Source organism: Capra hircus, unplaced genomic scaffold (assembly GCF_001704415.2).
Source record: "Capra hircus breed San Clemente unplaced genomic scaffold, ASM170441v1, whole genome shotgun sequence".
In the NCBI taxonomy this organism is placed as follows: domain Eukaryota; kingdom Metazoa; phylum Chordata; class Mammalia; order Artiodactyla; family Bovidae; genus Capra; species Capra hircus.
This window is the reverse complement of record NW_017190051.1, coordinates 125,365-152,779: the sequence shown is the minus strand read 5'-3', so window position 1 is coordinate 152,779 and position 27,415 is coordinate 125,365. Positions and strand designations below refer to the sequence as shown.

The window sequence follows — 27,415 nt, the reverse complement described above, 5'->3', positions numbered from 1 at the left end:
CCACGTGACTCCCTTGGGCCGCGGTGGCTGATGCTGGGGGCCAACAGCTCTGCCAGGGAAGCCTGTAGACCGGTTCCCGGGGTCGGGACCCCCTGGTAGTCCAGGGGCTGAGACTCCACACTCCTGCCGCGGGAACTGGGTTCAACCCCCGGCCAGGGAACAGGATCCAGCATGCCGCAACTACAAAAATAAGCAAACAAACTATACGCATATATGTGTGCGTATCAGAAAAACAGCATTTTAATCTCAGTTTAAAGATCCCACGTGCAGCACCTAAGACCCAGCGCACCCAAACACATAATAGAAATAAATCAAAAATAATAAAAAGAAAGGTTCCTGAGGCAGAGGGGAGGGTGTTGAGGGCGACTTGCAGGCGTCCAGGCCTGACGGGGGAGGCAGGTCCTCGGGGCCGCAGCAGCTGCTGGGAAGAGTGTGGGGGCCCTCGTCCTGGGCGTCTCCCCCACGTGGGTGCAGAGACCACCCGCGTCTGCACGCGATCACAGGCCTTGCGGTTGCTGCCCCGCAGCTCACCGGGACTTCGGCTACTTTTACGGCTCGAGCTACGTGGCGGCCCCGGACGGCAGCCGCACCCCCGGGCTCTCCCGCACCCGGGATGGGCTCCTGGTCGCCGAGCTGGACCTCAACCTGTGCCGGCAGGTGAACGACATCTGGGGCTTCAAGGTGGGTGTCCAGGCCCCTGCTCCTCCGCGCGGCCCGGCCCGCTCCCAGCACCAGGACTGCGCCGCTCCAGGCGGCCTGAGGGCCAGCCGCGTGGGCCCCCTCCCCGAGCTGCACAGAAGGCGGGAGGCTGGGGCTTGGGAGGGGAACCACGGGGTCAAACGCTGCCGGGGCAGCAGGCCTCGATAAATTTCCCACTCATCTGATTTATTAGATTCTGGGCGCCTCCGAGCAGGTTCATCTCAATTTCATCTGTCCAGGGAGTAGAGCGGCTTGGCCCCGCTAATCCTCTTTTCCTTCCCAGGCACTGGCACTTACCACAGGATGAATGCGTGTGTCTGGCTCTGCCCCTGGCCAGGCCCCAAGGCTGGGCCCGGACAATGGAGGGAAGTGGGTCAAGGAGGGAAGTGGGCCTTGGCGGTGCCGCTGCCTTGCGAGCCACTTCGGCTCCCTGCCGTATGCGCCCCTCGTAAAACAGGAGGCCTTGGGGGCCTGACACCCTGTAAGGAAGGTGGCGGGTCTCCAAGGCTCGTAAGTGCCCGCCTCCCAGAGCAGGATGCTTGCGGCCTGGGGCCCCCCCACCCCGGAATACAGCGCATCAGGCACACAGCTGGAGTGTCGCCGTGTTAGCCTCCCGGGGTGTTCCCACCAACTCCTTACCCGCTTCTCAGCGCAGACGTCACACCGTCACGATGGGAGGCCGGCCCAGCACTCCTGGGCGGGGGCGGGGGTGGGGTGGGCGTGGTGCCGGGGGGCCAGCCAGACATGGGCTCCAGGCCCGAGACTCCTGTCTCTGTGAGCACGGGTCCTTGGGCATTCCCTGAGTCCCGGGGGACTGAGCAATAGGGCGCTGCCCACGCGAAGGTCTCCTGTTTCTCGTCCTCCTGGGAAGCTTAGATTAATGCCGGATTCCGCACGGATGGGAAGCGGGAGCCAGTGAGCTGAGTGGCTTCTCATTAGTAGCTTTCTGAAAGCAGAAGCCGTCCCGGCTGTGACGCCGGCCCCGCTCCTGCCAGAGCCTTGGGAGGGAGGGGGCGGTGGGAAGGACGGGGTGTGAGCGCCCTGGGCGGGTTTTCCTGCCGCGCCCCCAGCCTCTCCCAAGCCGCTGTGTCCAGGATGAGACGCCGCGTGCAGTGGGTGGCCCTCCAGAGCCAGGCCACCGGGGTGTGGATCCCGGGGACCCACTCCTGCCAGTGAGCAGCAGCAGGTCAACCCCTCTCGGGTGGAGGCGCGGGGGGCAGGACGGCCCTCCTCCCCCTGCCTGGGAGCCCGCCACGCCTCCTGGTGGAAGATCACAGAGGTGCTCCAGCAGGAGGGGCCGGGGCGTGAGTCACGTCGGCCTCAGTGATCTTCGCCACCGCCCCGGAATCGGGGTCGGAGGGGTCACGCCGGGGTTGGGGCGGGGGTGGCATCTCCGAATCCCAGCCTGAGACCATCCTGGCCTCCAGCCGGCCTTCCGGTCGCATTTCTGTCCCACAGCTGCCCTCTAGTGGCAGCAGGTGAGGGGCGCGAACGAGGGCGGTCAGAATGAAACGAGGAACCACTCAGTCCTGCTGTTTTCGCTTTCAGATGACAGGCAGATACGAGATGTATGCTCGGGAACTTGCCGAAGCTGTCAAACCTGACTACACCCCCAGGATTGTGAAAGAGTAGCGGCCGGCCCTCAGCCCGCGCCTGCCAGGGAGGGCACCTCTGCCCGCGGCGGACGGGCCAGGGCGCCAGGCTCTGCTGTGTCTGGGCTCTCCCTGCGGACTCCCCGGTGGCGCTGCTGTGCCCGGGCGGGCGGGGAGGCTGGTCGGGTGAGGCGGGCTGGCGCAGGAGCACCGGGTTTCCTTCTCCGGGGATGAAAGCGTTTGGGGGCTGGGTGGAGAGGAGTGTTTCACAGCACGGTGGGTGTGCCAGAGCCGCTGAATCTGGTCACTCTGGTCACTTTGAGGTGGTTAAACTTTGTTGGGTGAATTATATAATGCAATTAAAAGATGATCCCAGGTGCTGATTGTGCGGGATGGTTTGAAGCGAGACCGATGGGGGACTTGCCTGGTGGTCCAGTGGCTGAGACTCCACGCTTCCACTGTAGGGCGGGGCCGGGTTCAACCCCTGCTCGGGGAACTGAGATCCCACGTGCTGCCATTGAACAGTCCACGTGCCACAACAAAGATGGAAAATCTCGCTGGAAGGCCCAGCACAGCCGAATAAGAAGAGAAGTGAGGGGCCTCCCTGGCGGCTCACCTGCCAGTACAGGAGATGTGTGCTCCACCCCCGGCCCGGCCAGGAAGACCCCACCTGCCGTGGGGGAGCAAAGCCTGCGGGCCACAGCTGCTCAGCCTGAGCTCCAGGGCCTGGGAACCGTGGCTGCGGAAGCCCGCGCTCCGCAGCCAGAGAGCCTTCCATTTAGGCTGGCAGCGACTTCTGCGGACGGGGGCAGCCATTGGAAGCTGTCACCTTGGCCAGGCTGCTGTCTCTTTTTACCCAATCAGACACTAATCTGTGAAGGTATTTGGCCAGTGTGATTTAAGCCTGTAGGCAGTTAACCAAGCGAGTGAGATTATCCTAGATAATCTGGGTAGGCCTGATTTAATCCGGCCAAAGGCCCTGCAGAGCAGAGCCGGGACTCCCAGACCAGGAGGGAATTCTGGGCCTGGACCTCAGCCTCTGCTCAGCCCCAAAGTTTGAAATAAGTCCTGCTGACCTTTTTACTACTTCTGTCCAGGTGTCCCCGGGAAGTGACTTTCCTAGGGACAGGTGCGTGCAGTGACCACACTGCTCTACAAGGGTGAGTGGACCAGGAGGCCGAGAGGGAGGCCGGGCCCGTGAGGAGGCTCTCCCCTGCTGAAGGGCTCCAGGTGCCCACGGACAGACGGCAGGGCGTGCAGAGGGTCCACCGAGCCCCTTGACGCCCACTCTTTGTTGGTAAGCTTTTGATGAAAGGCGCACCCTCGTCAGGCTGCAGGCCGCCCCGAAAGCCAAGAACACCACCCAGATGAGTTTCAAGGGCCACAGCAGTGCACCCAAAGTGCCTGATCGGATGGGAGCAGCACTTCCGTGACCCTAACAAGTGCCCACCGCAGATAGTCCCGAGAGCTGGTGGGAGGTGCGATGGAATTGGGGGCGTGCTGCGCAGGGCCCAGCCCTGGACACAGCGCCCTCCTTCCCTGCAGGAGAAACAGGCCGGCCCTTGGCCAGAATCACCTCTCTGCACGCAGGGGCAACCTCTGCATCAGAAAGTGCTGCGTCCTTCGTGCGGGGTCCACGGTGGTGGGGACGCTGCTCTGCCCAGCCCAGGGACGGGCCCAGGTGGCCGTTGGATGGCGCTGAGGTGCGGTCACCAGGCTTGTCCCAGTGGGCCCTATCAGGGTGGACAGACTCTCCCCTTGCGCCTCGACATGAGTGACCTGGACAGTCTGACGTCATATTTTATCGGTGGCAGAGCTGGTAAAAGCGCAGCAAGGCTTACCGGGTGGACTGGCCTGGGCCTCTAGCCCCTGAGCAGAGGACCCATGTCTACTTCCAGCTTGGGGCTGTGCAGCTTTGGGTGAACAGCTTGGCCACAGGTGGACCCTTCAGATTTCAGCTTAGTCGTCCCACCAGCGAACAAGACCCCGGCGTTTGGGGGAGCTGGAGGTCACTGTGGAGCCAGTGGTTTTGCTTTTGTGGGAGGAGCTGGCGATCTAAGTCCCCAGAGGATCAGCAGCCAACCGTCCGCTTGCTTGCTCAGTTGCCCCACGGCACTTGGGATCTTAAAAGTTTCCTGACCATACCTGCGGGCCCTGCGTCGGAAGGTGGGTTCTCAGCCAATGGACCACCAGGCAAGTCCTGAGTGATGACCTCAGGATGCTGGACCAGGGCTTACCCAAAGGTCAGCATCATTCAGGGAAGACCAGGGTTCCACAGAAATGAACTGTGCGGCAAAGCAGTTTGGGGAGCCCCTGAGTGAACGGGGTCCCCCCACCATAGGATCAGAGCCTTTTCTGCACCTCCTAACTGCCTGGGCACGCCTTGCTAGCCGAGCTGGCCTGGTCAGGGCACCGTCATATAGATAGAGCTTCGCACCCTTGGCTCTCAGCACAGGGCTTTAGAGTCGACGGTCTCTGGAAGGTTCCGCACTCTGGTCTCCTGGATCCCCAGTGATCCTTTGCGCTCGGTTTTGAGCTGTCCCCCCCTTAGCACCTCTGGTCACGTCGTGAGGACGCCCGGGCGGCCGGTGGCCAGCACACCTACATGTGAGCTCAGGAGCGACCGTCCCAAGGAGACTGGATCACAGAGGTGGGCGGGGGGGCTGCCAGGGTCTTCGAGTGAGGACCAGGTTTATTGAGAATGGCTCATTACAAACGAGATAACACATATGAAAATCCCTGTGATGCATAAAATCCCTTTTGCCCCTAGGTGGCTGGGGAGACAGCCAGCGGTCCAGGGCACCCCCCTCCACGTGTGGCCAAGGGGTCACGGGGTCGTGGGCCGCGTCCTGCTGTCTCCAGCCCCGTTTTCATGATTTGTGCGTGAACAGGACACAACACGGTGAGGTTCGCCTCCGAGACCCCCTCCAGGCAGGTGGTGTCGGCCCCAGGGCCAGGCAGCTCCTGTGAACCTTCCAGACGGGTGACCTCTAACCTGTGGCTTCCCCGAGAGGCTCGCTCCTCCGACCTGGGGACAGTGTATCTGATGGATGAAGGCAACATGGACACTGGCGGCTGCTCCCTGGGCAGCCCCCGCCGGCCAGAGTAGTGGGCCTCCCCAAGGGCGGCCACCCCTTTCTGTCGCTGTCTCCCTGGACACCGCCGCCCTCACCGGGGTCACCCGGGCCCCTTCCAGGGGCGCCCAGCCTGCAGCTGCCACGTGTGGTCCTCCCGGCCGTGGGAACCAGGGCTCGGGGCGGGGGGGGCTGGTCTCAGGCTACCCAGGGTTAAGGCAACGGGGACGAGACGGGCCCGCAGGCAGCGCTAGCCTTTGAACCTAGGGTGGCTGTCTGGCCAGAAGTGCCTGCCTCTCGGTCAAGGCTGTTGGGTAGAGGAGCTGTACAGCTGGGTGGTCCTGGGTGGTCCATAGCCTGGGAAGCGGCGGAAGCTGCTGCCCCAGCATCAGGCTTCTGGCACCGACGACCAAGACTTAGGTGCTGTAGCTGACGGGGGCATCCCGGACCCCCTGGCCAGAGGTAACCCAGGGCAGGGGCAGGAGGTGTCCCAGCCCCTTTTGGGAATGACCCATTTCCCTTTTTTCTCCAGGGGCATAGACCCAGGTTCAAGACGCAGCCCCACCACTGTCCTGAGTCAGGTTCTGGCTGTGGCGCGAGGCCTGCCTGCCTGCAGCCCCGGGTCCCCCTGGCTTTGGAAGAGATCCTGGCCTGGCTTATCTGCCCGTGAAAAGAGGTGTCCATGGTTCCAAAGTACCTGTGACCCCACTATTATTGTCTTGCTTGAGGTTGAGTCTCACGCCACCAAAAGTGAAAACTTCAATCTCAAAAAAAACCCTCCCCCGGCTAAAAAAAAAAGACTTAAATCTCACACGAGCACACACACACGCACACACACACGCACACACACACACACCCACCCCCGGCTTAAAAAAAAGACTTAAATCACACACACACGCACACGCACGCACGCACGCGCGCACGCACACGCCTCCCCCGGCTAAAAAAGGAACAGGAGGCCGCCCCAGTCCATGCGGGGGTCCGCGCTGTGTGATCCTGGGTTAGGTTACTCCCTCTGCCGACAGAGACCCCCCGGCCTTCTCTGCAGAGGGCCAGGAGTGAGCGCTGGGTTGGGGGGAGGCCACAGGCCGCCCCCGGCCACGATCAGGCGTGCAGGCCCAGGGCCCCAGCACCCAACCCTGAGATGTGGGGCTGCCTGCACTGAGGCAGGAGGTGCCGTGGCGGGGGGCGGGGAGTGTCTTTGGGGCCCAGGCCGCTGGCCCTGGCCCTCGGGGTGCCAGCGGGAGCCAGGTCCCGCCCACAGCCCAGGTGTCCACTCCAAGGAGGGCTGCAGGGGCCTGAGGCCTTTCTGTCTGAGGTCCAGCCCTCCCCAGGGGCCTGGCCACCAGCCGCAGGGACTGGGCCCCCCTGGGCGGGGGTGGGGGAAGGGGGCAACGGGCCCAGGGCGCCTGCCTTTTGACCAGATCCCGGGGAGGCTGGAGCTGACACAGCCCTGGGGCCCAGGGTGGCTACACCGACGGTCTCCACACAAACAGACCCACAGCTCTCCTGGGGCTGGGTCCTGGGTCTGTGGGGAGAGGGGCTCTTGCGCCTGGCTTGCAGGCACCAGGGCGCCCGTGGGGGCAGACGAGCGCAGCGGGAGCTGGCCTCTGGCCCGGAGGACGACGTCAACAGCCAGCAGGGACGCGGCGCCTCGTCTGAGCCCCAGGCCTGGGCCAGCGCCTCTGGAGCGGCCTCCGGGGGCAGGGCGTGGCGGGCCCCCGCTGTCAGCTGTCCCCGTAGACGAAGAGGATGTCCTCGTCCGTGCCGTAGCTGGTCCTGGCCTCCTCGAAGTTGCTGACGCTGGCGCTGCACACTCCTGCTGCGGCAGGAGGGCAGGGCGGTCAGCAGGGGGTACCCTGGCTGGCCCCCACCACGCGGGACGCCCTCTCTGCAGCCGCTGCGGCCCCTGCGAGCCTGTCCCCTGCGCTTTCCCCGATTCAGCAGGAGAAAGGGAGGCCCAGAGGGGAGGGACTCGCTGGAGGCCGCAGGGCTGTCTGTGGTCCCTCCCTGTCCCCGGGGCCGTGGGGAGTCCGGCCGGGGGCGGGGGCCAGGGCCAGGGCCGGGCAGACTTTCTTTTTTCTTTCGGCCACTCTGCGCAGTGTGTGGGCTCTTAGTCCCCTGACCAGGGTCCCCGGACCTCCCTTTCTAGCACGGAGGGCTGGCCTGGGGGCTGGGGGCGCCGGGAACTGCAGCCCTGGGCTGGGCCCTGAGTGGAGGCAGGGGCCCCGGGGAGAAGGCGGTGGGGCCCACCCGCCCCACTCACGGTCGGCGTAGGCCGGGTTGTTGTAGAAGACGCAGCCGGCAGCCCGGCTGTAGCCGCGCAGCACGATGAAGTGGCCCTGGTAGTCGGGTGAGCGGCAGAAACAGCGGGGCCCGCTGGGCGCGAAGCAGCAATACTTGGGGGGGCTGGAGCAGAGGTCGCAGTGCAGCACCCCCGAGTTCACCAGCACGATGGCCACGTGGCCCTGCGCCAGGTGGGCCTGGATGTCTTGCATGCTCACCCTGCTGTGGGGGGCGGACGGGCGTCAGCCGGTGCCGCGGGGCCCCGGGCCCCTCCTGCGGACCCCTGCCGGGCCCCGGTCTGCCCCATGTCCTGGAGCCCGGGCTGCGCCTCCCATCCGCCCTGAGCTCTGTGCAGGGGGCACCCGCCTGCTTTGTCACGGTGGGCGGGGCTCAGCGGGGGACCAAGCATGGAGCAGGGGGGTGCCCAGGACACGCTGGGCCCACAGGCCTGTCTCAGGGAGACCATTCGACTCCAGACGGCACCCCATCTCTGGGCCTGCCCCTCACTGCCCCAGTCTTTTACCTTGAAGGGTGCATCAGTAGTGTGAACGGGCAGTCTAACTTACTTCCCCCAATCGGAACCAAGCAAGGGTTGTTTCTCTTTCTGTTTGAGGCTCCTTGTGGCAGAAGGGGCTGCCTGGGAAAGGCTAGTTGGCAACGCCCGCAGGGGAACCCCGGGTCAGCCGGCTGTTCCAGACTCTTAGGCCCTGGCCCCTCCGAGGCCCCCGGGAGGAGGCAAGTCCCAGACAGACCTGAGGTGGGAAGGGCTGGGGGGATTCCCCAGTGCCTGGGCCCCACCGTCTTCACTGGGGGTTGCGGGGCCAATGCCCAGCCACGCTGAGCCCTCCTTCCTTCCAGGCCCCTTGGGGGTGCGTGTGGGCACCTTGTGGCCGGGCCCAGCTCCAGCCCCGCCGAGTCACAGGGCAGCCTGCTCTGACGCCTTGGCCCGGGGAGGTGTGCCATTTTTCCACTGGGTCTCTGAGAGGAAGCAGCTGGCTGAGCTCCCAGCAGAAGGTATGACCCCGAGGGGGACTTCAGCCACCGGGAAGCACAGGGCGCAGCTGGAGGGAGGGCCCGGGGTGGGGGTTCCAGGTGCGGGTCAGTGCATGGCTGGGCGGCTGGGGTGACTGTGGGACTCACTGTGCGGGGGGCGGGGGCGTGTCCGGCCGGGAACGGCCCCCGCCCTCCACACAGCCGGTCAGGTGCCACCGAGCTAACACCGGCCACCTCACCCTCCAACACGCGCTCACGTGGACTGGGGACACGCGGAAACCTCCCTGTGCACAGAGGGCTATGTGCCTGGGTCACGTGACCATGAAGACAGAAATCCAGGAGGACGGGAGACCCAAGGAGAGACCAGCCCGGGTCTGGGAGCCGGACGCCTGCTGGGCGCAGTGCCCGCAGCAGGCTGGGGAGGAAGCTGCCTGCGTCTGGGCAAGTCTCCTACCCCCCCACCCCCGCCCCGTGTGGAGAAGAGGGAGACCTATTAAGGTCAGGCAGCCGGGAGGAGGTCTGGCCAGGCCTCCCTGCCAGCCTCCCGCCGCGCCAGCGCGCTCCCCAGGCCGTGCCCCCGCCACCGGGGTCCGTGTGCTCTGCCGCACGGCCAGCACTCCCCGAGCAGCCCGAGGGCTGGCCAGATCTGTCTTGCTCACCTGTCCTGTGTGCCCGCTCAGGGTCCACCCTAGGCCAGAGTTTGTGTAGCCTAGGTCACATAGCCCCCTACCTGTTCCCATTTTATGGATGGAAAAACTAAGGCTCAGGGGGCGGGGCGGGTACAAGTCAGTGCCCATGGCCAGCAAGGTGGGAAAGCTCAGGCCTGCCCCTTCCCAAGGGGGGCCTCCCCCCACCAGCCCTGGGGTGGCAGGTGCGTGAGGAAGGCGGCGGGGGCGGCACACGAACTCACCACTTCTCCACCAGCACCTTGCAGGTCTTGGCTTGTGCGAAGAGCTGGTTCACCCGGGTCTCCTCTGTGTCGAAGTGCTTCCTGTAAAAGGACTGCAAGGGCAAAGCAGCTGCAGAGGCCGCCGCCCCGGCTGCCCTCACACCGCCCCCCCCCCGGGAGGACACAGACAGCACAGGGGTCGGGAGTGGACACGGCCCGGCCTGCGGGCGGCGGAACCGCCCGAGGCTGGCGAGGATGCTCGGGAGACGGGCGGGCGGCAGGCTTGGGCCAGCACCCTGGGGGTGGGCGGGAGTCTGGACGCCACCCACCCGACTCAGCCGGCGCGTGTTAGCAAAGGACACAGTCTGTTTGGCGCAGGGGCCTTCGGGGGGCCAGGGCCCCCACGGGGGAGGCAGAAGAGAACTGCTCTGGGCCTTTCCTCCACCTCGAGGCCACGCTGACCACACCAGATCCGCCAGCCTTTCCCCCTGGCCTGGATAGTTCAAAGGAGAGCTAGGTGGATGGGCAATGGCCGCGGGGTATTGGGCCTATTGCCCACGAGGCCAGCAGGCACTCTCTGCTCGGCCCAGGCTGGAGGCAGGCCTGGCTCTAAGGGTGGCAGAGTGCACTAGGGTCTCAATGAGGCTTTACGGGCATTCTATTTTTGTTGTTATTTTTTAGGGGGGTGTTTTCGAGTTATCTTCTTGACCGTTCCGCACGGCTCCTGGGATCTTAGTTCTCCGGCCAGGGATGGAACCCACGCCCTCTGCGTTGGAAGCGCCAAGTCTGAGCCACTGGACCTCCAAGGAGGTCCCTGGCAGCCTTCCTTTTTTATAAAAACGAAAGACAGTAGATTTTTTTTTTTCCTTCTAGAACACCAGGGACCCAACTTGGAGCTGGCTGTCCCCGTACGAAGGAGGAAAACCAGCAAATGACGGCCGGAGGAAGACAGGTGCCCGAGGCCCAGCCGGCTTGAGCTGCAGCAGAGGGCAGGACCGTGAAGGTCGCCGGGGCGCCTCTGCAAGTTGGCAGATGCGTCCAGGACAGGTGGGGGTGGGGGTGTCTGGGCTGCTGGGCCCCGGTGGCTGGTCTGGCCGCGCGTGTCGGTCCGGGGCCCGGTCCCGCGCCCGGAAGGCCGCGGCCGGCGCACCTGGTTCTTGTAGCCCTTGTCCACGCCCAGGGTCTGGGTGCAGAAGCGGTGCCGCACACCAAAGCGGCGCATCAGGTAGGCCAGGTCGATGGTCCAGATGCTCCTGGTGAGCCGCAGCTCCTGCAGGGCCCTCTCGAACTCAGCGTCGTCCAGCTGGCCCAGGTACCTGTGGGCACAGTGCCCGCTGAGCCTCGGGGCAGCCTCCCTGAGGGCCCGCTGTGTGAGTCTGTGCCCCCGCGAGGCTCCGCCCTGCATCGTGAACTCCTAGGTCCTGACCGCACACTGCCCGGGGCCTCCCGGGCACCACGCAGGTCCCCGTCCGGGGCCTGGACTCTGCGCCTGGCGTCCCTCATGGCCGTGTGACTCTGGGCCAGTTGCCAGCCTCTCCAGCCTCATCTCAGGACCTTCTAAGTGGAGCACATCTCCTCACCGGTTCCCTGAGCGTTAGGCACGGAACACCTGTCTTGCCTGGACTTCCAGGAAGGGGAGCAGGAGGCTGCCCTGCCCAGTGACCCCGTCTCCCAAGAGTCCAAGGTCAGGGGGCTGCAGGAGGGCCCTGCGTCTCGGCCCTGGGGGTCAGTCTGTGGGGCAGGCCCGGGCACCTGTGACTTCCTGGCCATTCCAGACTCTGGGCATCCTCTGGAGGCAGACCTGGGGGGCCTGGCCCACCGCCGCGGGCTTCCGCAGCTGGGGTGGAGCCTGGGTAGATGCTGGGCCTCCCCGAAGCCCCAGCTGGAGACAGCCACCTGGACGACGAATCCCGCCCAGGGCTCTCCCCCTGCGCCGCCCCCCATCAGTGGGCCGGCCCGGCACACTCACCGGAGCACCATCCTGGAGCAGGCCAGGCCGCAGTCCCAGTGGGAGAGCTGCTGGATGACGGGCACCGGGAGCTGCACGAAGTCCCCTGCACGGGAGGAGCGCGGGGGTCACGGTTGGGAGGGGCGCGGGGGTCACGGGCGGGAGGGGCAGGAGGGGGGTCACGGGCGGGAGGGGCGGGAGGGGGGTCACGGGCGGGAGGGGCGGGAGGGGCTCACGGTTGGGAGGGGCGAGGGGGAGGTCACGGGCGGGAGGACAGTGGGGGGTCACGGGCAGGAGGGGCAAGGGGGAGGTCACGGGCGGGAGGAGGACGGTGGGGGGTCATGGGCAGGAGGGACACGGGGGTCACGGGCGGGAGGAGGACGGTGCGGGGTCACGGATGGCAGGGGCGGGACGGGGGTCACGGGCGGGAGGGGGGTCACGAGCGGGAGGGGCGTGGGGGGGCGGAAGGGGCGCGGGGGTCACAGGCGGGAGGAGGACGGTGGGGGGTCATGGGTGGCAGGGGCAGGAGGGGGTCATGGACTCTTGGCGCAGTGCCCGCCACCCCACGCCCACTGGAGCTGCCACCGCTGGTGCCCACTCAGGTCCCAAGGGGCCACTCGAGGACGGTCCATAGCCTTTCTGGGCCCCTCAGCCTGTTCTCCTTGCCACAACAGAGGTCTCCCCAAGCGCCAGCCTGGGCGGGTGAGCCCTGTGCATAGGCCTTCGGTGGGGTGGCCCCCACACCCCCTAAGACAAGGCCCGCGTGGCTACCGCCCTGGGGCCCACTGCTGCCACCCGCCCCTCGCCCTCCCCGGGCTGCAGCCTTCACGTGCCCCATCCCTCCCGCCTGGAATGGCTCAGCCCCCCAGGCCACAGAGCCAAATCCTGTCTGCAGACTTCTCCACCACGCTGCCCGCATGGTGCACGGCCCCCCGCCCCGGGCACCAAGCCCCTCCGTGGCCCCTCTCTGGAGCCCTGTGGCGGGGGGCTCCCGGAGGCATTCGGCAAACATTCCTGTCTCAATTCCCAAGGCCGCTGACTCCACAGCCCCCGGGGTTACAAGGAGGGAGCAGTCACCTATCAGCCAGGGCCATGCTACCCGGGGCAGAACAGCAAGGGCCTGGCCTGGGCGTTCCGGTTTGAGCTCTCCTGCTGGCTTGGGCTGCTGACTTCCACGTGTGGGCTGGGTCTGGCCATCCCTCAAGTGGGGACTTTGGTCTGATTTCCCTTTTGGTCAACAAACATTTCCCTAGAGCCCCATGAGTGCCCTGCCTGCGGACTGGCGACTCGGTGGGGAGTGGCCGGGCGGACAGCCCACACGGGCGGCTGAGGAAAACCAGGGGCCGGGTCAGGGGCCGTGCGGGATGCGCCGTAAGACCGGAGAGCGGGGCCGTGGCAGGCCCGCTGGCCCAGGGCCTGGGGGGCCCTCCTGCCCCGGGGTCCCGGGAATCTGCTCCGAGCTCAGAGCTAAAGAACCGGCCGTGACACCCTGCTCGTTCAGGACGCCCTTTCGGCTGCTGTGGTCTCCCCCTCTGGGGTCTCCAGGCGACGCTCCTGAACGTGCAACCGGCCCGCACAGAGCTGACCCCCAGCACCTTCCCCATCCCACCCCTACGTGGACCAACCAGCAGGCGCCCGGGAGCCCTGCGGCCCATCCTGGCCTTGCGACCTGCGACCTTCTGTCGCCTGCAGGGGTCCCAAGCTCCCGCCCTCCCGTCCACACCCTCCCCGGCCTCAAGGCCTGGCTCAGAGGCCAGCACCTCCCAGGCCCCCCCGGACGGCAGGCTGGCTGTGCCCCGTCGCTCATCGGCACTCCGCCGGCCCGGGCCCCCGAGTGGACCCCTGCCCTGCTGGACCGTCCACGCCCTCTCTGGGGCAGGGGCCAGGACTGTGCCTTGCCTGCACTGCCGTGACCTCTCTCCTCTCCCGCCTCACCCGCAGGGCCCACAGAAAGCAGGGCGGCACTGCTGAGAGCAGGCCGCTTGCTGGCCGAGCCGCCTGGCCCCTGGGGCAAGAATGTCCCCAGCGCCCCTTCACGGGTGCGGCCGGGAGCCCCGCCTTCCATCTGGCTGGGGCCCGGGGCGCTGAGGCCAGTCGGGGGTCAGGCTGCGCTCTCTCTGTTCCCCGGCCCCAGGAGGCCCTAAAAGGAGCCCAGGCCACCTCTCTGGGCCTTGCAGCAACTGCCTCCGCCCACTGCTGCGGACTGGGCCCCACGGGCCCCGACCTGCCCGCCTTCTGCCTGTCCCCCACCCCACCCCCCGTCCCTCTCCAGTCCACAGCAGCCGCAGGGGTCCCTCCACAGTCTTCCACGGCCCTCAGGAGACAGTTCTTACCCCTTGCGAAGCCCTGCTGGGCCTGCCCCACTCGCCCCGGGGGAGCGCTCTTACCCTCGGGATTCAAGTGTGCCCCTTTCTGTCGCTCAGGTCCTGGCTCAAAGTGCCCCCCGCCCCGTGAGAGGCGTTTACTGACCGCCTTCAGGAGCAGGGGCTCCTCCACAGTGCTCAGCAAAAGTGACACCACCGCAGAGAAAGCCTGCCTGTCTCCCTGCTCGACTGGAAGCGGCCCCAGGGCAGAGGATTGGCTCATCTTATTCGCTGTTTTTCCCAGTGCCTGGTGACTGACGCTCCAGAAACCGCTGCTGGAAAGAAAATGAACTCCCGAGGGCCCACTACGGTGTGCTAGGCCCTGGGCACACTAGATCACGGGACCAAGCCCTGCCGTCCAGGTGTTCACGTCCCAAAGTAATACCCCGCCGAAGGCTGAGCAGGGGCAGAGGCCTCCGCAGGCTGCTGCCACCCTTCCAGAGCCCCTCCCGCAGCTGCATGCTGCCTCCTCGCTTTCTCTCCATGGGCTGTTTGCTCCCCAGCCTTGGCTCCTGCAGATCCCTCTGTCCAGAAGGCTGTCTCCCATCTCTGAACATGCAAACGCCTCGGTCACTTCCCCTCCACCTGGAGGACCGGAGCTGGTGTCTGTCTGCCCGCCAGACCCGTGGGGAACTCCTCAGTGGCAGACACGCAGCGTTTGCCTCCTCCCAGCCCGGAGACCTCGGCAGACACACTTCGGTGGTGAATGGAAGGCGGTTATCTTTTTTTTCCCTTTCCCTCGAGCGGCCTGAGCCTCCGGGTCACTGCAGGACTCCCCCTCCCCCAGGCTTCCAGACTATGGTCCTCTGTCCACGGCTCCTCCTGACTCTGCGCCCAGGCTCTGGCACTGGCTGGCTGGGCACCTGTGGCCAGGCTCCGACTCTTGTCTCTGCCTCCCCAACTGTGAAACGTGGCACCGCCCGCCGCTGGCTGGGGCCCTCAGGAACTCTGCCCCACCTCTTCTCACCCTTATCTCTTACGCTTTGATCCTGCCCACACCCCTGAGGCGCCTGAACACCCACCTCGGGGCCACCCCCAATCCAGGCACAAGCAAGTCAGCCAACCCAATAAGGGCAGGCCTTCCAAGCCCAAAGCTGCTGCCAGGCACCTGGAGCCACAGCCCGTCCCACCTGAGGGCCAGGGTCTGCCTGGAAGGGGCTGGCCTGGCTTCAGCTGGCAGCTGTCCTCAAGGAAGGAAGGCAGCTTCCTGGCCCTGAATACTTAAGCTCTTGGTCGACTCATCTGCAAAAGTGCAAGTGACAATAGGAACCAGCTTCACCCAAGTCGTTATGAGGATTAATGAGGCCCTGCATGTAAACAACTCGGGCAGAGTGCCTGCTCAGAGAAGGCGCCCTGGAAATGTGAGTCATGACCCCACGGAGGCGCCTCTGGAAAGGCAAGTGTCTGGTCCAAGATCTCAGAGTGGGACAACCGGAGGAGGAGACAGCAAACCCCGGGGACAGCCCTGGACCCAAATCCTTGCTGCAGCCACAGTCGTGCCCCACGGATGCCTCAGGGCTGCGGTCTCCCCCGTGTGGGCACCTCACTGTAGAGTTCACCGGCCCTTTCTTGTCAACTGTATGTTGCAGAGGGGTGGGGAACCACTGCTCCCCCTCTCCCACTCAGAAAAGCACACGGAAGCTGGCCGCTGATTTATCAGTCTGCGCCCCCTTCCCCACCCCCCAGCAAAGGAACTCAGGCGCCGGGGAAGGCGGGACTAGAGAGGGAAGACTCCGCAGCAAGACAACAGCCAGGAGTCTCGGAGGCCAGGGGCAGGCTGGCCCTCACTGCCCTGCCAGTTGCCTGCCCCTTCTAAGGCCTCAGTTACCGGAGAGGGGACAGGCTCTCCCCAAAGCAGCTCCAAAGAGGACTTTTCGCTCCAGGGAAAGGTGACCCCTCCCCCCGCCCCGGCCGCTCAACCAGGACCCTCCTTCCCTCCATGACCGCAAGCGAGAGATGCCCAGGGGTGTCCCTGCTCGGGGAGTTATCAGGGAAAACAAACAAACCCCAACTGACCGCAGCCGGCCCGGCGGGACCCGCCGGAGCGCACACCTGCCCAGCTTTTGCTCAGAGCTCAACAGCCGGGGCCGCGGCGGCGGTCGGCCCAAGGTCGCGCGGCCGGACCCTGCCCGGCGCTCGGGCGGGGTTCCCCCCCATACTCGATTCCCGGGTCGAGGGCTGCCCCCCAACCCTGATCCCCGATCCCCGGGGTCCTGCCCCGCGCCCACCACGATCCCCGGGGTCAGGGCCGCCCCCGGATCCCCGGAGTCCTGCCCCGCGCCCACCGCGATCCCCGGGGTCAGGGCCGCTCCCCGATCCCCAGGGCCCTGCCCCGCGCCCACCGCGATCCCCGGGGTGACGGGGGGACCACACTGACCGGGCTCGAGCGGCGGCCCCGCTGCCTCCGCGTCCACCTCCGTCCTCATGACCCGGGCGGCGCGGGGCTCCCATGGCCCCGGCCCGGCGCGGGCGGCAGCTCTGGCGTCGACTGGGGACGGGAGCGCGCGGCCGGCGCGCGCCGGCTTCCCGGGCCGCCAGCACCAGCGCCCCGGGGGGAGAAGGGGCGGGAGGCGGCGGCGGCCCCAGGCCCCGCCCCGGCCCGCCCTGGGCCCGCCCCGGCCCGCCCGCCCGGCTCCCACGCCCGCAGCCCCCCGGCCCGCTCCTCCGGGTCCCCGCCTTCCCTGTCCGCACGCCGGGGGCACTCGCCTCGCTCGGGGCACCCCTTCCCCGGCGCCGTCGGCTTCCCAGGCTTCCCCTGCGGGGGCAGGTCCCGGCCGCGGGCCCCCGCCGCCGCCGCCGCCCGCCTCGCCGTCCAGCCCGCGTCTGGCGTCGGGGGCTGGGGACCGCGACTCCCCCTCGGCCCGGGCCGGCCCGAGGGTCGCTGTTTCCGGCGGCACCTGGGTCCGGTCATCAGCCCCGCTCTTCCCCGGGCCCGGAACTATTGTACCCGAGCTCGCGTTCCCCAGCCGGCGCGATAAGGATGAACGCGAAGGCGAGACACCTCGCCCGCCGCCACTCGGGTAAAGGAAGGGGGCGGGCCCTGCGCGAGGCATTTTGGGAACGCGTGGTATTCTGGGAGCGCGCGGCCCGCCATTCGCGCCCTCACGCCTTCGCAGTCGCCAGAGTTCCGTCTGCCCTGCCGCCTCTGAAAGAGGAGCCCGGAGCCGGTGAGGACAGAGCCGGGGGTGCGGGGAGGGCGAGGGCTAGGCCGAGGTCCCGCGGGGGGCCGGGGGGCTGGAGGACGACGCGCCGCCGAGGAGCCCTGCCGTGCTCGTGGAGGGAGAGCCGCGGGAAGCTGGGCCCCCCAGACCCCCAGCGGCGCCTCACAAGCGCCTGGAGGTGCGTTCGTTAGCTTTTTCCCCGAAGTACTTGCTCTTCGGTTTCCGAACCTCTCCAGGACGGTGTTTCTCGAAGTATCCCGGCAGTGGTCTTGAGATCGTTCCTGGCTGGTGGCCACCTTCCCCCCAGATCCCTACCTGGCCGATTTCTTTTCAAAGCCCTTGGCATCTCTGCCTCCCTCCCCCTTCCAGGACCTGATCCCCTAAGGCTGGAAACACAGGTTATCACATTTCCTTGCTTCTGTCTAAATCGTGTTGCGGGCATGTTGTAACTCCGGCTGCCCTTCCGTGGAATAGTCTCTGTGCTGCCCCGGTTCCCCCAGCTGCGGTTCAGCGTTGTCCTCAGCAATGGAACCTGTTTTTTCCTAACCTCTCCCGGTCCTTTTCTTCTCTTCCGACCTCCTGCTGCCTGTCAACCGAAAAAATACCGCCACCTGAAAGCCGAGAATTAGGTTTATTCGGTGGGAATCATGAGGACTCCGAGCCCGGAAGACAGGATTTCAGGCGACCCCTGGGAGAGAGAAATGTTAGGTGGGGTGGAGTCAGGCTACAAAGAAGTTTGCAGCAAGGGGCAGGTAATCTGAATATTAAAAGATGACTGTTGAGTAATGGAGACCAGATCTCCTGCCTGAAGAGATTCAATATTTTTCTGTTCTTTGGGAAGATGGAAGAGTCCGGGCTTCCTGGAACCTTTCCTTTCACATGCGTCTCAGCTATCTGGGGCCAATCCCTGCTCTTCGGCTGTTCACAGCCTAATTCCTCCTTTACCCTAAAGTTAAGGTACGAGGGACCGCCTCTTGTGCTTCTCACATCCCCCAGCTCCTCAGCACTTGCAGGAAGTAACGGACAGCTGCCAAAAAGCCAGTATGGTTTTTACCTGGGCTTAAAAATTTGCATTTGGAAGGCTGGAATACCAAATGGCTGCGACATGGCTTGATTACTGGAGCAGAAAGCATTTCATTTTACAGAAGTTTTCGTTTTATACACCCGTCTTGGGATTGAAAAAAATCCACTTGCTTTTTTTTCCTCTCTTAATTAGATCAAGTCGGGGTTTTCCGTGGTTGTATTTTCCCTCCAGGGTGAGCGTTTCCCACTTGTAGCACGTCGTCACCTTGTGAACACTTGGATGTTTTCTCTTTAGCTTAATGGTGAAGTAAGTAGACGGTCAGAGTGCTTAATGGGTTGAATTAAACGCACAGCCGCTTCTGAGCTTCCCAGATGGCACTAGTGGTTAAAAAGGCCTCCTGTCAGTGCGGGTGATGTAAGAGACGTGGGCTCCATCCCTGGGTGGGGAAGACCCCCTGGAGAAGGGCGTGGCAGCCCACTCCAGTATTGTTGCCTGGAGAATCCCATGGACAGAGGAACCTGGTGGGCTCCAGTCCATGGGGTCGCAGAGAGTCAGAAAAGCGACTTAACATGCACACTCAAGAGACCTGTGGTGGAAGGAAGATGGGAGACAGCTCACTCCCGTTAGCTTTCCCCCTGTTGAGGCCCCGTTCCTCCCCACTCACATCCTGCACGTGTTTGCCAGATGGGTCCTTCAAGCTCAGAATTCAGCTAAAAAAAAACTAGTGCACCTCTGGCAACTTTGCTGAGTTTTCCAGAGCGTCAGCCTTGAGGGGTTGTGGTGTTTGCACGTGCGTTCTTGGGCTTCGGAAGACGAGCTAACTGCTGTCTCTCTCTCACCGCAGAACTCTCTTCCTGCCGGGATGTCTATCGGAGTGCCGATCAAAGTCCTCCACGAGGCCGAGGGCCACATCGTGACGTGTGAGACGAACACTGGCGAGGTGTATCGGGGCAAGCTCATCGAGGCGGAGGACAACATGAACTGCCAGGTGCCCTGCTCTGCGCGGGGCCGGGGTGGGCCCGAGCCTCGGAGGGCAGGGCGCGGGCGGCTGGGGTTCCTTGAGGTTCTCGCTCAGCGGTGGTTCACCGAGTGCCTAAGCCGTGCCAGGCCCTGTTAGAGGTGCCAGAGAGGCGGGCATCAGTGAGAGCCACTTGGAGGTTGAGAATATGAAACCTAGAATCTGACTGTTTAGATTGCTCGTCCTCCGCTGCTCCCAGTCCCGTGGTCGTCTTCTCACGGACTTTGGGCCCATTTAACAGAAGCAGCACAGCCTTCCGGAGGAGGCAGTGGCAGCCCACTCCAGTGCTCTTGCCTGGAAAATCCTGTGGACGGGGAGCCTGGTGGGCTGCCGTCTGTGGGGTCGCGCAGAGTCGGACACGACTGCAGCGACTCAGCAGCAGCAGCACAGCCTTCAGTGGAGCCATCAGGCTCAGCTCCCCCGACCCCGCACAGCGTGTCTGCACAATGCTTTGCAGTTAGCAGAATCTTCCACTCACATACTGTGGGTGTTTGCCATTTTCCTAGCAGAAGCACCTCGTGTGACTGCACTTAGAGCAAATACTTGGCCAAGCAAGCAGGTTTGGGTGATAGTTTTATCCATAAAATGGAAAGAATAAGATTACGGGACTCACCTGCTGACTATCGCTCTGCTAAGACGTGTTGGACCCACTGCTTGGTGCGGTTCCCTTCCCACGGCGCGTGAATTCGTATAGCATCACTTTACAGAGTGTGGGACGCAGTTTCTGTTTAGGAGCTTGGGCTTTGGAATCTGATGTGGGTTTGAATTTCAGCTGGCTTTGGAATGTTAATTACCTGTTTGTTCATCTGTAAAAGGCGGATTGAGTTAACTCCGCAAGAGATTGACTGGGGGAGCTGACAGCTGCAGAGGGTCAAGGGGCAGGGGCAGGAGAGCTTTCGGTGTAGGGCGCGGGTCTGACCCGGAGGAGCGGGTGGCTAGGAGAGCCTCCGACGGCAGCGCTGCCCTGGGGAAGTCTCAGCTCAGCCAACGTTGTTCATCACCCAAACTAGTACACATTGTGAAGAGGATCACTCATCCAGTAAAATGGTGTGGAGGAGTGTTTGATGTGGTAAAATGCCACTGGCATAAGTGGGGAGATACAGGACTCCATAGTGTTCCCAGTTTTATGAAGACGAGAACCAGGCTGTAAATGATACATTGAAATGCTTTGAAAAGATTCTGAGGAAGGCTCACGTGAGTAGTTGCTTTTCAGTGAGAAGTTATATGTGATTGAGAGTGAAAGTGAAGTCGCTCAGTTGTGTCCGGCTCTTTGCGACCCCATGGACTGTAGCCCACCAGGCTCCTCCCTCCATGGGATTCTCCAGGCAAGAGTACTGGAGTGGGGTGCCATTTTCCATTTTAAAATTTTTAAAAATATTTTTCTCATTTTGAAATGACAATCGTGTGTTAAGTTTGTGATCATCAAAGCACAGTAAATATTACCTTTTTTTAAAAAAAAAAAAAAAGTAAGGACCAAGTCCAGAATTTCACTATACTTAAAGCAGCGTGATTCCCAGACGTTTTGCCGGGGAAGGTGATGGTTAATGAATTCCGTGGAAGTGATGCTCTGCGGGTGTTGGCACGCTCACCCCTTCGGTGACAGGTCAGTGTGGGCTGTTATCTTGGCCGTAGGAGCCCCCCGCGGTGTTCTCTGAGCTCCCCTGGGGAGCGGGCTGCGGTCCTAGCCCCCTTCACGCGTGCCCATGCTCCCTCCCGCTGTGCTGTTAAGCCAGGCACCCCAGCGTGGGGTCCGTTCTTTCACCTGCAGCGCCTCTGGTTTTTCAGGCGTGCAGGCTGTCCCTCATGGCCCAGCCCCGGACCCCTCAGTGCGTGTAGCAGTTGCTCCAAGCTTGCTTTTTCACGCCACTGATGACTTGGTGAAGACTAGAGGCTGGTGGTTTTGTTAGGCTGTGCTTTGATAAGGGCTTCTCTGACGTTTTCTCATTTGGGTCATGCTTTTGGGGGTGTTGTGATTTTTGTGTCCTGAGGTGAACCTGATCTTCTGGTTGAGGTGGTGTGTGTCCCCTTCAGGGCCTGTTCCTTTTCCTTTTGTGACTGATGAGCGTTTCCTGGGGAGGTTCTTTAATACATACCTGGTAACGTTCTGTTTCTCAGTGGTCTCCCGGTGGCCAGCCCTGCCTCGCGCCCGGTGAAGGTTCTTGCTTGAGTCCTGGTGGTGGTATAACCGTTGCAAAAGCGCTTTCCTTCCCGCACGGAACTCCCTGTGTTCTCTGGGCCTGCTCAGCGGGCCTCTCCGTGTATCCCACGTTTGTTCTCGTGGGCCCACGCTGTCCGTGTGTGTATGACAGGCTATGACCCGTTGCCGTCATCGTTGCCCCTGACGTGAGCAGGCTTCAGCCCGGACACGTGCTGTGTGAGAGCAGTCAGTCTGAGTGTCGCTGATCTTCCAGAACGTCCTGTCCGGGTGCTCAGGGTGGGCTGGAGGAGACGCGGCCTGCGGCAGAGAGCCCCCCGAGCAGACTGCAGGCCGGCTCCGAGTGCATCTGCCCCTTCTGCAGGCCGGGGCTCCAGCAGAGGCCGGGGCGGGGCAGTTAGCACTCGAAGGGAAGAGCAGGTCGGGGTCAGGAGACGGCAGGTGCCAGGAAGCAGGGAACAGCGCTCCGCTGTGCGGCGTGGGCTTGACCCGCTGTGGACAGACTGCTCCCTTTCCGCCCAGGAGGCTGGCAGAGTGAGCTGCCCTGCTGTTAGACGTGGTGCCTGTCGGCACTGGCACGGGCACGTCTCTGCTGCCTTCCCACGGCCGGCCAGCCTCCTGGCTGGCTTCTCCCCTGGCCACCCCCGCCGCCCGCGGCCGGCATCCGCGTCTGCCCACAGGCTGGAGGGGCCGCGTAGCTGCAGTGACGGCCCTGCTCCTCAGTCCTGTGTGGTCCCCGTGCGAGCTGTCGCTGCACACCTGCCCTGTGTTTGGGCACGGGCGCCAGGTGTGGGCGGCACCCCGTCTGGAGCGCTCGCGGCCCTCGGGGCACCTTTGCAGCCCGATGCGGGGGTGCGCAAGGCTGACACGTGGCACACGCTGACAGGGGGCTGCGGATGGCAGAATTGGGGCTTGGGGGCCAGGCCCTGGTTCCAAGTAGGAATCTCTGCGTGCTGGCCATTCAGCCTTGGGTTTTCAATCCGTTGAAGTGGGAACCCGCGTACTGCGAGGCGCGAGGCGCAGCCCCGCTCCGGCACACACCGCAGGCGCTCTGGAGTCCCCGGCTTCGTCTTGTGACACACGCATCTGCGTTTCTGGTCTCCCCCACTCCAGCCAGCGCTTGCCCCCACGCCCCCTGCTCTCTGCCGGCGCCCCGACCTTGCTGACGAGGGCGGTTCCCTTGCAGATGTCCAACATCACGGTCACGTACAGAGACGGCCGCGTGGCCCAGCTGGAGCAGGTGTATATCCGGGGCAGCAAGATCCGCTTCCTGATCCTGCCCGACATGCTGAAGAACGCGCCCATGTTGAAGAGCATGAAGAACAAGAACCAGGGCTCGGGCGCCGGCCGGGGCAAGGCGGCCATCCTGAAGGCCCAGGGTAGGTGCTGCGGGCGCGGGGCTGCGCCGGGCGGGCGCACGGCGGCAAGGCGGCCATCCTGAAGGCCCAGGGTAGGTGCTGCGGGCGCAGGGCTGCGCTGGGCAGACGAGCCGGGGCCTGCTAGGGAGGCCCTGTGGCCGGGCAGCCGGCTCCACACCGCTGCCCCGCAGTCCTGGGGACCCCCCAGACCCTGCCTTCTCGGTCTTGCCTCACTCGCCCCCACTCAGGACGCCCACAAGATCCGCAGCTGCTCCTTAAAGAAAGACGGACTCAGATGAGAGCGGATGAGTCCGCTGTGGTGACTGCGGGGAGCCTGCCCCGCGCTGCTCGCTGAGCGGAGGCGCGGGCCCTGAAGGGCTGGGAGGGTGGGCCCTGTGTGGCTGGGGTGTCTCCTGATGCCCAGCATGAGCGAGAGAGGTGGTGTGGGGAGGGGCGCTCTCAGATGGGAAGTCAGCCGTCTGGGGCCATCTTTTACCCGTTAAAGGAGGCCGAATGCGAATTTCCTTTGCTGCGTTCCAGAAGTGGGACGTGGTCGTCCCAGTGACGCGGCCTGATCGTTTTCCCTGGGTTAGCCCACTCAGTGTTCAGGGTCAGGGTCCTGAAGAGTTCTGCCGTGTTGATCAGCTAGGAAGCGAGTGAGTCGTTAGGAGCAGTCTGAGTATCTATCGATAAAGAGCCAGAAGGTCCCTGGATGCCCCCAGGCCTGTAACTGCAGCAGGCCTGTCCCACTTCGGGTGGCCTTGGAGCTCCAAGGGGCCTTTCAGATGCCCTCCAGGAGAGCCGGTTAGGGAGCCTCCTCGCCCCTCCCGGCGGGGACTGGAGCCCTGGCCCTCCGTCCGGGGGGAGGTACGGAGGCTGAGCTGCAGCTGCTGCTCCGCTTCCTCGGGGCTGCCCTCCCATCTCTGTCGGGGCTCTAGGAGGCGGTGCCCCCAGGTTCTCACAGCCTGCCTTCCCTCCTGGGTCAGCTCCAGGCTCTGAGAGGAGAGTCCAGAGGCCGGCAGGGTATCTTCCCTTCTTCAAAGCCACTGGTCCCCTCTTCGGACCTGAGTCTCAGAACAGCGGTCTTCATCGAGGGGTGGTTTGGGGTTTTCATCTGTGGTTCCCCAGCCCCCATTCAGAAACATTTCACACGTGCAGAACAGCTCAGAGAACAAGAATCCTCACCCAGATTTAATAGACGTTAACACTTAACATCTGTTTCGGAATTTTACGTGTGAATTAAATGCATCTGTAGTGTTTTGTTTGCTCACCCTGGGGCAGCTCTGAGAATTCATCTTTTCTCTGGTTCCCAGGCGGGCCCCCCAAACCACCGTCCCTGCGAGGCCCTGCCCCCAGCTTCTGGTGGGGCAGTGCTGGGCCAGGAGACAGGTTCAGGGCGTCCTCTCCAGCTCTGCCTGGCCACCCGCCCCTCCCGGGGGCGCTTTCCCCGTGAGGTGTGGCGGGCGGGCCTGCTGCTGGACTGGCTCCTCGGTGGTGAGGGTCCGCACCGACCTGCCTCGTCTTTTCTCTCCCCTACCTTTCAGTGGCCGCGAGAGGGAGAGGACGTGGAATGGGACGTGGAAACATCTTCCAGAAGCGAAGATAGATTTTATCTGTTGGACAGAACTTTGCTTTTTTTTTTTTCTTTTAGGTTATCTGGGTCGGGGTGCGTGCCTATGTATATGTCCTAGGTTATCCGTTGACCTCATTTTCTTTAGATGTGGGTAAGATGTTAAACTAAATAAACATGGTGGTTTTTTCTTTTTGAGGATCTGAGGACTCTGTTCCTTTTGTAGTTTTTTTGCTGTGTTTGCTTGGGCCGCCGCTTAAGCTTTGACACCCTGGGAGGTGTGCTGGGGAAGCGCCAGTTTGAAGTAGCGCAGTTATTGATGAGCGCAGGGGCCGGCACTGGCTAAGCACTTGGAGGGGCTCCGAGGGCGCACAGGTTCCCTTGTTGGCACGCAGTCATGCACGCGGCAGCCTCTTCAGGAGCACTGTCAGCTCAGCTTAAACAACGGGACACAGGTCCTGCCTGTGGGGAAAGAAACCAAGACCCAGAGCTTACAGCCTGCAAGCCCCAGTGACTCAGCACCTAGCAGAAGTAATCTAATACGAGGTCACTCAGAGAGCCCTGTGGCTCCTGCAGCCCTGGCTTCCTAAGCAGTGCTGCGCTGACCCGGGGGGCAGGGTCCTGTGTGTTCATCAGAGCGCTCGGTGTGTACTGGCACAGCGGCGGCTGCTGACTCAGAGACGGGGTTTGCGGCGCTGGTAGCTGACGGCAGCCCTGAACTGGAAAAGCAGCGTGGAGAAGTCGGACACGGGAGAGGGGCCGGCAGGGGCCCTGTGTAGGATGAGCTTCGGCAGAAACTGGAGGCGAGGGGGTCGGTCGTCAGCCCTAGAATGGTGCCTGTTGGACAGATGTCCCAGTGCTGGGGGAGGTGGAGGTACCCTAGCGAGCTTCTGTCCCAAGGTCACAGCACGGCCACGAGGTGGCAGTCCTCGGGCCAGCCCGGCGTGCAGGTCAGTTCCCAGGACCATCCCCCCAGAGCTCCTCCTATAAGTTCAACGAAGGGTGGCTGGGGGCAGCTTCCAGCGCACTCCCAGTGGAAGGAGGTAATTTGCTTTCGACGCGACCAGGAGTTCATCTGTTTCTGATAAGAAAAGGAACACCTGTTTCTGAAAAGGAACAGGTCCGCTGAGATGCACGCGGAGACGACCGAAGTTCCCGCAGCGCCTCCCCTGGAGATGGGGGCTCCGGAACCTGTTTGGAGCCGTGCCCTTGCGGTCCCCACTCAGTGATTCCGGTTCAGCCTGTCCAAGCCCACGTTCTGAGCCTGGTCTAGAGTGTCTTGTTTTATGTGAGCGTTAACTTTTTTTGGCCGCGCCCCATGGTTCATGGGACCTTGGTTCCCTGAGCAGAGATCGAACCTGGGCCCTCGGCAGCTGAGGCCCAACCACTGGACTGCCGGGGAGTTCCCTGGAAGTTTTATAAAACGATCAAGTTACCCTAAAACAGCTTTATAAACAGTTTTGTGTTCCAGACTTTAGGAAAAAAGATCAGTTATTCACACTGAAAGAGCGGGTGGCTCTGGGAGGTTTGTTGCGCCGCCTCTCCCCCAGCCCTCTCGGCTCCGGGCTGCTTGTCTGTGTTTGCTTCCGTGTCTCCATTTAAGCCTGTTTGTGTGGCTACTCCTTGACGTTTCGTTTCAGGCGTTTACCTTTCAGCTTCTCCGACCTGCCTACCGACGTGTGCTCCCCGTGGCCCGTCTCCCTGATACTGTAATTCTGACCCGATCATAGTCGGTGTTTCTTTTATTAGGGATTAGGGCCCGGGGTTTGATTGCAGCTGAGCCAGGTGGTAGATGGGATCGCTTTCGTGCAGAACTTTCTCTTTCCTAGAATTAATAATCCTCTTGTTGGGTCGGCCAGGAGTTGGTTTGGGTTTTTCCGTGATGAGTGAGCCTTTTGGCCGACCCAGGACATTCTTCCTTGCTTCGTTTTCTGTCTGCTTGTTGCTAGTCCAACCCCAGACTTGTCTAAAGACATTAATCCCCCCTGTCTGGTCAGTCTCTTCTCCATGGACTGGCTTTCCTTTGCGCTTAAGGCCTTGCTGTTACGGGCGTTCCTCTTGAGGTCTCCTGTGGTTTGTAACCTCTTCCTCCCACCTCTGCTGTAGAAGGGGCTCGTGTCGGAAAGCGACTTCTCCTCTCATGCTCCGCTGAGGGTGAGACTCCAGGTGGGAGTTCGCTTCCGTTAGAATATTGAAGGCATTGTTGCCTTTCCATCGGAAACTGTGCTGCAGTGGAGAAGTCCGGGGCTGTTCTGAGCACTGACCTTTGTACGAAACTCTCTCTCCCGGCTCCGGGATCCACACCACCGTGCCCCAGCCAAGGTCTGTGGGTGCATCGCACTGGGCTCTTGCTGAATGAGCCTTTTCAGAACGGACTTCAGTCCTTCGTTTCTGGGAAACTTTCTTGAATTTCTTGTTAATGATTTCCCTCCTTTGGTTTTCTGGGTGTTCTTTCTGGAGCTCCTGTTACTCGGATGTCAGATCTCAGGGCTTTGCCTGTTGTGCTTTCTCTTCCTGCCTCCCCTAACCCCCCCATTGCTCTTTTGGTCTTCTTTTGTAAATTTCTCCAAGTTGATCCTCGGAAGGTTCCTCTTTTTCTCTTTCCTTTTTTTTTTTTTTCTTGTTAATAGGACCTCCACCGTTCCCTGGGGGTCCGGTAGTTAAGACTGCATATTCCCACTGCAGGGGAATTCAAGTTCAATCCCTGGTCAAAGAACTAAGATCCCACATCCTGCACAACCCTCAAAAGTTAAAATACATTAAAAAAAATTTTAATAGAAAATTGCAGTTTAAGAAAAACAGTAAGGTTGGAAGCAACACGGCATGGTAAAGAAGACACAGGTCCAAGGGCGGTGTCGGGGAGGGACACCGGGCCACGGCCTAAGAGGGATTCCAGCCTCTTAGCTGTGCCGGGAGGTGCAGACTGCGGTGAGCCATTGATGCCGTCTCTGCTTCCACACACGCCTGCGGAGTATTTCATAAGCTTAAAGAAACAAAGCACGCAGGATTTTTTTTTTTTTCCTGCTTCTGGCCAAGATGGAAACTTACCCTCATGCCTTAAAAAAAAACAAAAAAAAACTCAGGGCATTGAAGGAGAGTAACCCCCGAGAGCTGGGAAACTCACGAGGTGGCCTTACCGCCTGGTGAGAGCATCCCAGCGGCGGCAGCGAGGGGAGCTGCAGCCTTCCTGGGTTGGGCCAGCTGAGTCCAGAGACCCCGAGGCAGCTCAGGTTCAGAGGGCAGAACAGCAGGGAGAAGCAAGCCCCACAGAGGACCCGGGGGCTG

At 62.9% G+C, this 27,415-nt stretch overlaps 2 protein-coding genes across 7 annotated transcripts; one reads left to right on the top strand and one right to left on the bottom strand.

Moving 5' to 3' along the window:
• Positions 1–4,955: 4,955 nt before the first annotated feature.
• Positions 4,956–16,859, bottom strand: GUCD1 (guanylyl cyclase domain containing 1). Of its 5 annotated transcripts, XM_018045025.1 has the most exons (7): positions 16,222–16,345; positions 14,975–15,086; positions 11,503–11,587; positions 10,684–10,849; positions 9,555–9,646; positions 7,632–7,873; positions 4,956–7,184 (listed from the first exon to the last, which is right to left on the bottom strand). In XM_018045025.1, exons 3-7 carry the CDS (start codon positions 11,511–11,513, stop codon positions 7,093–7,095), a joined length of 603 nt encoding a protein of 200 aa, XP_017900514.1. In that variant the 5' UTR covers positions 11,514–11,587; positions 14,975–15,086; positions 16,222–16,345; the 3' UTR covers positions 4,956–7,092. The 5 variants fall into 5 exon arrangements, with proteins under 5 accessions (XP_017900514.1, XP_017900513.1, XP_017900512.1 ...); XM_018045024.1 differs by lacking the exon at positions 14,975–15,086 and having other exon boundaries at positions 16,222–16,380; XM_018045023.1 differs by lacking the exons at positions 14,975–15,086; positions 16,222–16,345 and adding an exon at positions 13,869–14,962.
• Positions 16,860–16,892: 33 nt separating this feature from the next.
• Positions 16,893–24,336, top strand: SNRPD3 (small nuclear ribonucleoprotein D3 polypeptide). Of its 2 annotated transcripts, none has more exons than XM_018045027.1 (4): positions 16,893–17,011; positions 18,874–19,017; positions 22,389–22,652; positions 24,105–24,212. In XM_018045027.1, the coding sequence occupies exons 2-3, from the start codon at positions 18,892–18,894 to the stop codon at positions 22,641–22,643; spliced, it is 381 nt and encodes a 126-aa protein (XP_017900516.1). In that variant the 5' UTR covers positions 16,893–17,011; positions 18,874–18,891; the 3' UTR covers positions 22,644–22,652; positions 24,105–24,212. The 2 variants fall into 2 exon arrangements, with proteins under 2 accessions (XP_017900516.1, XP_017900515.1); XM_018045026.1 differs by having other exon boundaries at positions 16,895–17,011; positions 22,389–22,581; positions 24,105–24,336.
• The last annotated feature ends 3,079 nt before the right edge of the window (positions 24,337–27,415 follow it).